Below are 11,437 nucleotides of genomic sequence, written 5' to 3' on the forward strand. Positions count from 1 at the left end.
TAGTTGCCTCACATCTGGCTAGACCTGCCTCATGCTGAGGAACCTACCAACACCAAGTGGCAGCAGGTCAAGGGGAAGAAGAATACTGTCTCAGAGGCCTGCAGTGGGAAACCCTTGGCATTAGGGCTTGGCCCTCTCAAGGGTAACCTCCTTAGTGGGATGAAAGAGGTAAAGGGTTCTTGGGTTCCTGCTCTGAAGTGCTGAAGGTGGTGTGCAATTCCAGGGCAATTTTCAGAAAACGTTTTAATGCACAAATATACTTGATGATCTGAAATAATTTGACACAGAGTGAATTAAAAGTTTACTTTAATTTTGAACCATTTTATAACTGCATTTTTCTCATGAAGCATCTGTATCACAGCAGGCTACAATAACTTTGGGATAAAAGGCAACTGGTAAACTGTCCAATACAAGGTTCCAAATAAACAGTTCTTACTGGCCCCTACCCAGACATATCCCAGATAAAGTTTTTGATCAAAAACATGAAATAGATCCACCTGCTTATTTTAAGCATATTAAAAAGGAAACTAATTGGACCATTTCTATTTGTCTAGTTTTTTTATACAAAAAGGCTACACAATGTTACACTTTATTCAGAATACAGTTAGAGCGATTATGAATTAGTGTTCTACACCTTTACTCAATCCTTAAAAATTAGAAACTGCTGTAGCATATTCACTATAACTTAATACTACGAGAGACTTTTAAAAAAAAAAAACCTAACAACAATTACTGCGAAAAGAAAGGCTACTTCCAAAGCAAGCAAGGTCAGTACCATTACAGAGATTTAAAAAAAATAATAAATTTTTAACAAGCAAGGCTAGGGTTTGATAAATTCCATCTTGCAATTCATTCTTGTGCATTCTTCGTTTCTTGAATCACTCCCAAAATCCATTTGTATTATTACTCCTCGACCAAAAAGGACCAGAACAAAAAGTTTACTTCAATTGTTCCCATAGGAAACTCAGCTTGGTTAGTGTGTCAGGCACTTTCTGAGATACTAGCCCACCCCTCGAGCCCTCTCAGCAACTCTACAGGCCAATCAATGCAAGTTCATTCAGATGATACAGCTGCAAAGAGAAACAAACAAACAAACAACAGATGTCAGTGTTCCTGAGTAAAGGGCTGTTTTCACCTATTAAGACTGCAGGAAGCCAGTGCACAAGACATTACAGTTAATTACTTCCACACTTCACGGCAGAAGTCAGTTTGGAGTGTGCTGCTCATGTGGTTCCAGAGCGTTTATTCACTATTCTGGCACACTGGGACCCAACTGAGCCAATCCCTCCCTGCCAACCAAGTCCTCAGTCCAGTCATCTGTTTTTCTCTTTTTGTTTTGTTTTTAAATTCAAGGTTGGAGCTTCTTACCTAAAGGATGATTTACAGGTCAGTATCGAACCAGGCCAACTGATTACTGTCACCTGGAGGCAGCCCATCCATAAGGTCCTGGGCATGGCCAAGATCTGGCAGACCATCAACTGGGTAGTCAGCACCAGGGTGGTGGCCACCCATTTCATGTTCCATCATAGGGTCCATACCCAAGGCATCCTGACCGTATCCGCCAGAGTGGAAAGAACGGTAGCTAGGATCTAAGAAAGTTAAAGGTGGCAGAGGGAAAAAAAGCATAATGTTAACAGAGGTTAGATGCATCAGAAGCTGCAAGTATCAGTGTGTGAGATCATTGTAGCCATCTAATTTTTTTTCTAGTACAGCCAAGTTCAAAACAATCTGTTGCCTGCCCTTAATGGCTATTCCATTGTTCGAAACAGCCTTCCAGTATAATTCTGCAGACAAAGCACACTGCAGTCAGAAGCACGAGCAGATTCCAGCCAAGCCATTAGTCTGCACAATCAACGGTACTAAAATTCAACAATACTGCAGCAAAAACAGGCTCCAAGACTGTAGACTTGCTTCTGAAAGACCAGTCAAAAATAGCTTAGAGTCCTTAGGGATAGGCTTCTGTTCAAGTCTATAGACACTTGCAGACTAATATATTCAATACCAGCTTTTGTTTTAAAGAAAAACTGCACTATTGGAATTGTCAAGTCCATTTGTAAAGGATTTAAAGGATTTCTGGAAACAACAGCTCAGTGGGAGATTCTCCCGCAAGATCAGACAACTGAGACGCCAGTTCTGCATGTTCATACAGCTCCCATTTCAGTGCTGCCAGTGGTGTTGCAGAAACTGGTTATTTGAACTTGCAGTTCCCCCATCTGCCTGTCAGTCTGCAATACCCTGCAGAAGAGTAATTCACTCTTCACTCATTTGCAGTTCTCCTTTAAAATCTATGACTTGACTTCACCCAAGTTAAGTTTAGTCAAGGGGAACGGAAGAGACGTACCATCTGGGCGGTATCCAAGAGGTTCTCCCTGGGCACCAATATCAAGTCCAAGATCTGCTGTCTAGATGTACACAAAAAGTTACAAAACAGCTTTAATGTCAGGTCTTTGGGCCAGCACTATTCATTCTGAATTTAACAACAATTTTTAAGCAACTTTTTAGCAACTTTTCTGCAGTGAACACTGCAGCACAGTACTTCTGTGAACATGAAATCCCAGCATCTGCATCCAACATAGACAGATTTAGGCATAGGAAGCTGTGGAACACTGGAAGGAGGGTTCTGTTTGGGAATGAAAAAGATGGGGCAGGTCTAGGAATACTCGTCCTCAGGTACATCTGCCCAACTCCTGCAAGTCAGCTCTTCAGATTCCCGAGGCAGCAATACAGCGTTTAAGAGTTCTGAAGGGACCTCCCCCAGTTTGTCTGATTACAGAAGTAATTGCCTCTGTTCTATAACTGGGTCACTCCAATCTCAGAGATATTCCATTTTAGCTTTTTTTCACATTACTGTGGCAAATACAGATTTCAGGGAAACAGCACAGTAAGCACTGAAATAGTACAAATCAAGGGCTACTGTCCTTTAGTAAATACATACAAGGTAAGGCAAGCTAGGCTTCTAAATCTTAAGAATCTGAGGGAAGACAGAGGCTTAGTGAAACCTTCCCTCTACCCCATGCAGTTTGGTTTTAGTCTCAATTCACTCTGTAGCCCTTTAAGCATGAAAAACAGACCATGTGTGATATTCAGCCTGCAAGACTGAAAGTGCCATTCTAAGGAGAACACAAGTTGCACCTCCACCCCAAGACTATTAGTCCTACATCATTTGCTTGATAGAAGCCTCACAGGACAGGTTGTGCGTTTATGCTTCCCTCGTATCACTCATGCCTCAATTTTTGCATTCAGTGTTCATTAGGTTCTGACAAGCAGCACAGAAATGTACAGAGTTCTTCTATACAGCTTTGCACACTAATGAACATAATGAGAATTATAAACACTAGCAGCAGTAGAGAATGTTTCCCACCTGCAAGGGAAGAAGCAGCTTTAAGGCTGCTTGCCACAGGTTCACTGAACCTGAGCATGTAGAGAGAGTAAAGAAGGTACAGCCATGTGTAAAGATGGACCTGTATTACTGATGGCATCTGCACTTCACTACTGGAAGGAGGGAGGATTCGGAAGCAAGGCCTCCCCAAGGAACCATTAATACAAAGACACAACTCACCTCGTTCCAAGCCATTGGCTCAGTCCGGAACAGAGAGCTTGTTAATTCAACAGAAAGTCGCTTCTTATAGTCCTGTGGTTTGTCCTCAGACATTCTGAACAGCACTGCAGCTGCGTATGTTGCTTTTGAAAGGAAGAGTGATTTTAGTAGAGGTCGAGTCTTCTAGCAACTTTTCTAACACACATATGAAACCTGCCTTTTAAGTTCACTTACCAACACCCTCATTCCTAGAATGAAGCAGTTCTGTTAAAGGGGCAGTGGCACCTTCAGCTTCAATTGCTTCAGCTGCTTCCTTGTCTTGAGCCAGTTCACAAAGCACACCTGCAGCTACTCTCTGGATATTCTCAATGGGAGAGTACAACAACTGCAACCAAACACAATGGTTTCTTTAGCTCTTCTACTTGAAACAAGCTCTTCAGCACAATCTGACTTAGCAGTTCTGCCAAGGGAGCATAAGATCCAATTTACTACTTTTTCTAGTATGTACTACAGCATTTTCTTGAGCTCTTGCTTACCTGCACAAATAGTGGAATGGTATTTAGACCCCTGATTACAATTCGATTATGAACATCACGTGCAAGAATATGCAGGGCTCCAGTGCAGCCCTCGACAATTTCTTCCATACGCACACCCTCCTAGTTAGGGAAAGAAAAGACACTTTTTGAAGTTGAGACATTGCATGCTATCTTCTAAAATGACTGTCTAAAAGCTGATCACCCTGTCAACCAATCGACCAAACCTCTCCCCTGCACACACCCCTTTACCCCAACAGGGTATTTACTGGTGGCCATCAAACTAACATCCCTGCTAGGAGTCAGCCCAGTTTACCCAACTGAATTCAGTAACTGAAGCATCTCAGTGAAACTCCTCCCTCTGTTCTCATGTTTATTTCAGCTCATTATAAACTTTGGGTCTGACAACACTGGCTTTTTTTTTTTTCCTCACCAAGCTGGATTAGCTTGGCAGTTTACTAAAGTTTGAAACAGTGGTTATCAGTAACAAAGAGGCCCCTTCCTGCCTCTGCAAGAATTAACTACGCTCCTGTACCATTTGCCCATGCTAAGGCAACCTCTCCTTTGTTCATATGTGCTTAATGGGGGAAGAAAAAAAAATTGAGACTGATCTTGCCACACTGCCTTGGTACCTGAACAAGTAACACATATGGAGGCTGTACAACTTCTCAGTACTTTTACAGCTCTAAGCACCCTTGAAAATACACAATAAGCAGTGATAGCACTCTTAAATCCACACTTCTGAGAAGGATGAGACGGTTCTGGTTTCCTTGTAGAGAACTACTTCCCCTTGCCAGAGTAGGCAAAACCAGTATTTCTGTGATCTACACCATTCAGAATTGAATGCTCAAGAGGTTCTTAGTAAAATAAGAACCAAAATTTTTATGTTCTTGTTTATTTAAGAAAAACTGCAGGTCTGCCAAGACAGAATTATCAGCATGCTAAGAGAATGACGTGAATCAGAGCAAATGATAAGACAACAGCTATTTAGACCAAACAGTAAGTGGCTGAGGCACAGTGACAAATACGGAGGTTTATACATAGCTTCAGCAAGTGATGGCTGCTTACCACAAACTGCTGTTGTGTTCCACCCATAGAAGTACGTCGCTGGGTATCCTGATGTGCTCTAACCAGCAACTGAACTAGCCTTGGGATAGCACCTTGTTCGCGCAGCGGGGCGTGGTTTGCGGGACACAGCGCCAGGTTGCGGATCAAACCAACAGTAGCCTGCAGTGAAGAAAGGGAGGGGCAATAAAGGAGCATGACGGATGCACTTGCTGTTAGTGATTTCTTTTTTTAAATCAATTGATCCCAAATGTTTAAATCTAACAGACAACTCTAAGTTGCTCAATTGAAGCAACTTTCCCACCAGACAAATTACATTCTGTAACTCCTTGGAAACAAAGTATTTTTCACAGTTAAGGTTACCTTAAAAAAGCACCAGGTTTCAGCGCTGAAACGTGTTAACTCTTATTTACCTTGATCAAAGGCCAGTGTGATGGCGGATGCAACAGTTTAACCACCACGGGGAGCCCATAATGGAGGCGTACTGCATTTTGAGCCATCTCAGCTTCTTGATGTCTGCTGGTGAGGTGACGGAGCGCACAAATAGCAGGTTCTGTGATATCTTCCCTGTCTCCAGCCCGAAGAACTGTGCGCACAAGAGCCTCAATGCCACCAACCTGGCACACCATCATCTTGTTCTTGTAATTGTTGCAGGTAAGGTTTGAAAGGATGCCAGCGGCACAAGTGACAACATTAATATCATCTGATCCTAAAAGCTGAACAAGAGTTCCTAGAAGGCCTTCCATTCCCTCCTGCAAAAAAAGAGGGAAGAAAAATTTAGTCTCTCTCCTTTTCCATTATGTTGGCTTTTGATCCTGATCCCTTAGAAGATCCATTTACCTGCTTTGTTGCAGCATCTGACAGATTTCTCAGAGTCCAGAGACAGTTCTGAACAAGACGCTGGCTCGGATCTGTGAGGTGGAGTCCCAGAGCTTGCATCCCACCTAGAAGAGGGTAGATTTTACACTGTTACTCAGGTGCTCATCTTGTGAACAGTCACGTCCTTTTCTTCCCTAAAGTCTGAGTGTATATTTCACAAGTTTCTGGATCTTTCTTGGCATCAGTATCATAATATGTCCAGGCCCTAACCCTTCATCACATAGAAGAAAACCCCAAGATTCATTTTGTGACACTGGACCTTTTAAATGTATCCATATTGCAAGGGAACCATTCTGACAATGCTCAGCCACTAAGCCATCCAGCTAACAACACAGTAGACTTAAAACAGACTGCCTTTTATACTTCTGTGTACTAAAGGCCTCCAAAGCCACTTATGCACTGAAGGACCAATCAAAGTTCAACTTTGATGCTGGCAGCTTCTGTTCTTGTGCGAAGTGTACTGATTGTACACCTCCGTACAGCTTTTTAAGTTATCACGGCTGCAAGGTACTTACCAGCTTCAACAATAGCAGGTTTGTTGCTGGAGCAGACTGACAACACCTTCAGCACCCTACTTGTGGTCCATAATAGTTTCTCGTAAGTATAGGTCCTCATTATGTTTACTAGAGCCTGGGGTCCACCACTTGCCAGAATAATCAGCTGAAAGACAGTAAAAAATAACATTTATCTGTCACTTCCTGTGCATGTCAGGAGGTATAAATTGTTGCTGGCTTACACCCATCACAGGTTACAGATCTCTACAAAGCTGTTCACACCTGCTGGTCAGGTCTGTAAGTTTTGCAGTCTCACTATAAGCACGACTGCTTTTCCGTAAAGTAATTCCTGTGTCCCTCACCTCTTGCAAGGTCAGGACTGACTGGCAAAAGCCCAACACAGCTGAAGATTCGGAGTAAGGAATTCAGCACACAGAAACTGTTAGGCCATTCATAGCAAGCTTGCTCATTTCAATAGCAGAGGCACTTACCTTACTTTCTTGATTGCCATACGCTAAAATCTGAAGGCAGTCCGTTGTGATGGCCAAGAATTTGACATTTGTCTTGTTGAGCAAGGCAACCATTTTCTGCAGCCCACCAGCTAGACGGACAGCCATTTTGGCTCCTTCCTGATGTAACAGGAGATTGTGAAGAGTTGTAATGGCATAGAACAGCACTGAGTCCACCGGGGACCTACAGAACAACAACAAAAATTGTGAGTACCTACACCTAAAAGTACCAACTAAAACACACAAGTACTATCTTAGCAGTCAACATACCCAAGCATTTTAACCAAAGCAGGGATGCCTCCTGATTTGAAGATTGCCAACAGGCCTTCACGGTGATGTGAGAGATTGTGTAGTGTACCTGCAGTACAACGGGCTGTTTCCACATCATTTGTATTTTGCATGGTACGTACAATAGCAGATACCATTTGAGGAGATCTCATAATAGCATGGCGAGACGCTTCCTTTTTGGATAACTGATGAACCATAACTGCAGCCTTGTTCACCACCACCTACAGAAATATTTGAAGAAAACTTTTGAGTTTTAAGGTCATTGAAGAAGCCCCACAAACAAGCCACACAGACTGAGAAAATGCTGACCTGGTCCTCATCATTCAACAGTTTGGTCAGTTCTGGGATTGCACGAGTTGCAAGTTCAGCATCATCTTGGTAGTTTATCAAATTAACAACAGCATGTTTTAACATCTGGGATGGCTCAGCCAGGCGTTGCACATTAGTCGGATGAGCAGCATCAAATTGCGTGGATGGGATTTGCATTCCTTCATCCAGTGTTTCAGGGAACATAGCTGCACGCACTCTCTGAGCTCTAGTCATTGCATACTGGCCATCAATATCTGAAAAACAAGGTAAGTTGTTACTTCAAACTAGGAATAAAAAGCTCATCTTCCAGAGTGGTAATAATTCAGTATTTAGGTTTCTGTTTTGTTAAGCTGCATGTCTAAGCAAACCAGCACAACAGAAAAGGCCTTACCAGCAACTTGCTCCTGAGTAAAGGACTGAGAGAATCCCTGCTCCCACTCGTACAGGACTTGTGTCGTGTCCACATCTTCCTCTTCAGGATTTCCCTTGCCACTCAAAGAGGGAGCAGTTGTTGTGGCACCAGAATGGATACCAGAGTCCAGATATGATTGTTGCTGCCAGTGACTGACTGCTGCTTTTCTGTCTGGCTCCATTGCCATATCCAGCTCCATCAAGTCAGCTGTAAGAAATCATTGTTGAACAATTAAGTTAAGCTAAATTACTCCAGCAGGTATTAATCCTTCAAGAGATGACACAGATTTTAAACAAAAATTCAAACAAAACCAAACTGTTATAAACAAGTACCCCAACCCAGCACTGCAAGTGAGACAGCAGTTTTAAACCAAGGCTTTATGTTGAACCAATGCAGACATCTACAAACCCGACTAACAGGCAGAGCAATCACTGCTACTGTGACTGTCTCAGTCTACTACTTATAGGTTCCCTTTTCCACATACTATGATTAGGTAGCTGACTATACCTAAGGGACCCAAAATTCTCACAATGACAAACTTGTTTACAGATCTGAGTTCCAGTGGAAAGGTATTAATTACTGTACTAGAGCAGACATTAATTTAATCCAAGTGATTTTAAAAAGTTAAAAAGGGGAGCAGGGAGACAGTTTAACTGCTTTTTACTAGAACTGCTAGATTTGAACAGAAATTGTGATGCACTATATACCTTGGGTTGCCATGTTCTTTGTTGTGCTCCCAGAACTCTTTCCTGCTACCTTTCAGAGAACCTAAAAAAGAACAAGGTTAGAACTTATTAAACAGAGCTGGTAAGACAGGATTTCATATTAGAACACTAAAATTGCAAACTAAGACTCTGCACATCTTGCCATTCTGTCACGACAGTGAGTATATTCAAATATTAATTAGCAAACCCCCGGACAAAGACGCTAAAGAATTTGATGCATCACCCTGACTTTTTCTGGCAGACTATATGTAAGATATATTCTCCTCTTAAAGCTGCAAAAGAAAAAGAATTGAAGACTGACCATGACAGAGCCATTTCTTACTTCCCTATCCTTGCATTACATGAAGTCCAGACATTAAATTCCACAGCCTGGAAACGCTGCAAAGACAAGGGCTCAATGTCAGGCTCCCTCATTTCTCTCGAAGAGAACTACTCTTAAGATGCTAGCAAAACTGTTTGATACGGGGCCACAACATGGATTTTTGCAGGGAAAGCTGAAAGGACCATTTAAGGCAAGCTGCTATTATTTCAGTAGTACAAACACTACCTAAAGAGTTATAATTGAACCTCCTCCTTTACTCCTTTCCTGTACCACAAAAAGAAAGGTTTCTTCCTACACAAAATACTCTTCCTTGAAGTTAAGCTGAAAATTGAACCAGCCTTATAAACAAATGCTCTCCTTTAGTTGCACACAGTAAGTCATCAAACTAACTTCTTTTTTTGCGCACAAAGCCAAGGTAACTGGAGGCAGGAAGCTGAAATATGATCAAATGCCCTATCAAAATCTTCAGTATTTGATATCACCAAGCAGTACTGAAGTATTTGTACCATAAATCTGGAGCTGTCTCTTTACTAACCCAGGAAATTTGAGGCTACAGCTTCATAACAGGTCACTCAAAGCTGTCATACTTTTATTTCATTTGCTCCCCTTCCCCCCACAGTCTAACACTGTTTTCAGCACAGACACAGAGCTGGTGACAGCCTATTCTGGGAGCCAGCCAAGCAGAAACATTTGTAGTGGTAACTAGTGCAGTGAGCAAAACCATCTCTTCCAGCAATCAGCTTTCAACATGCCGTTAGGTGTTAGAGCTATGCTGATCAAAACATTCCTAGACAATGAAGTAAAGGCAAGCCACTAATCTCTTTAAAGGACAGGTTTGCAGCACTGTGTCAGGAGAATGAAGTTCATTTGATGCTCTATTTGTGTAAAGACACATTTCCCAGTTTAAGAGTTTCCTTCAGGAGCAGCTTTTAGAAAATCACAGTTAAACAGAAGACAGGCCTGCAGTTTTTAGGAGTCTCACTGAATAGATTAGGCAACTCTTGAGGGAAGCTTGTTATTTCACTGTCTCTGAGCCAGCTGCAGGATACTCCAGCCGCTCCTGAGCAAACTCGTTACTTTGCTGTACAAACGCCAGTGCTGTTTGTCCTGACTCTGCACTCCCACAGCTTCTGGCAGCAACCCTTCCCTGGCTCTTTTAAAATGGACAGTAGATCTGCATCTGCAGCAGATAAGCAGCACTGAGCTGATTGAAGACATAAGACAACATACAGTAACTACCCTGCTATGCAGTTGTAAACAGGTCCCTCAACAGGTACCGCTCTACAGCCTGGAAGAGACTGATCAACTCAGTCTGCTCCTCACAATCTGCACGGAGGATGCACTAACAATACAACCATATTTTTTCCACTTGGAACACTGGATTCTTCCAACATGCTATCAGTAGTCAAGAGTAGCAGTGGTAACAGGAAGGAAATACTAAATCACGTTGTCAGTTCATCATTAATACAAAAATTCCCAAGTAGTTAAGTTGGAGAAGTTGTCTATACAAAAGCTTGATAGCTCCCTGCAGGTCTCCCACATTACTTCTGTCAGCCTCGCTAACACCTTCCAAACAAAAAGCACTAAAAGCAAAATTTCTATCTTTGCTTCCCCTGGTCCTCACTGTAAGTCAGATGTGACATTTCCAATAGGAAACTGGGCAAGATCTATCTGCTACTTGCAATTCACAATACGCTTAGCACAAAAGAACATCTATTTTTATTGTAACCTTTCTTGTCTCCTCCTATCAGGAGGCTGCTAATAAAAATGATCACCAAACTAGTTTTGCAGTTAACATACTAGTAGGCAAACCAGCCAAGAGCGCTGACTATGCTCTGAGGTATTTACTACCACCTCAAATTCAAATATGCAACAGGGGGCTTTGGAACAACGTTTATACGCTTTAACTGTGGAATTCTGCACAAAAGAAGGCAGCTGGCCTACAGCAACTGCACTCTGAAATGGCTGTTTGAATTTCAGCAACCTGAAGAGATCAGAAGAGTAGCTGTATCCTTTGGTACAATCCCATGGACCAGGCCAGCCAACACTACTACAAAATAAAGCTGAAGAACGTCTATAAAATAGCAAGGAAGAATAGTGGATTAAGTGTTCAGAACTGCACTATCAGTCAGATATTCAGTCTCTGAAATGCTGACCTTAGATCAGCCTGCTAGCTGCACTTGAAAGTTTCTAACATCCTTATCTGCATTTCACACACCTGTAACCCCCCAGCAATTCCAGGTAGCATCTTTTTAATTTAGATGGGAAATTGGTTTTAATCCTAAGAGTTCAAAATAACTGCAGACTAAAGGTACCCAGGGAAAAGGGTACTTTCTCTTTGTTTTTAGGGTTTCTATAACTGA

General features: G+C 42.2%; 1 protein-coding gene across 1 annotated transcript; it reads right to left on the bottom strand.

The window, feature by feature from the left end:
• Positions 1–289: 289 nt before the first annotated feature.
• On the bottom strand, positions 290–8,793 carry LOC104526994 (catenin beta-1). Its single transcript, XM_010170594.1, has 15 exons — positions 8,735–8,793; positions 8,007–8,234; positions 7,616–7,869; positions 7,289–7,527; positions 7,001–7,202; positions 6,531–6,675; positions 5,977–6,080; positions 5,550–5,888; positions 5,140–5,298; positions 4,075–4,194; positions 3,773–3,923; positions 3,560–3,681; positions 2,342–2,402; positions 1,369–1,589; positions 290–1,070 (listed from the first exon to the last, which is right to left on the bottom strand). The coding sequence occupies exons 1-14, from the start codon at positions 8,745–8,747 to the stop codon at positions 1,381–1,383; spliced, it is 2,346 nt and encodes a 781-aa protein (XP_010168896.1). The 5' UTR covers positions 8,748–8,793; the 3' UTR covers positions 290–1,070; positions 1,369–1,380.
• Positions 8,794–11,437: the final 2,644 nt, after the last annotated feature.

The sequence above is a fragment of the Antrostomus carolinensis genome, unplaced genomic scaffold (genome assembly GCF_000700745.2).
Source record: "Antrostomus carolinensis isolate BGI_N321 unplaced genomic scaffold, ASM70074v2 scaffold50976, whole genome shotgun sequence".
NCBI lineage: Eukaryota > Metazoa > Chordata > Aves > Caprimulgiformes > Caprimulgidae > Antrostomus > Antrostomus carolinensis.

What these genes read in the sequence shown, in the direction of transcription:
- LOC104526994 (XM_010170594.1), bottom strand. An exon ending in GAACACAACAGCAGTTTGTG is followed by an intron (nt 4,195 to 5,139) that starts GTAAGCAGCCAT and finishes TTCCCTAACTAG; the next exon opens with GAGGGTGTGCGTATGGAAGA. An exon ending in TCTTGGATACCGCCCAGATG is followed by an intron (nt 1,590 to 2,341) that starts GTACGTCTCTTC and finishes TAACTTTCTTAG; the next exon opens with ATCCTAGCTACCGTTCTTTC.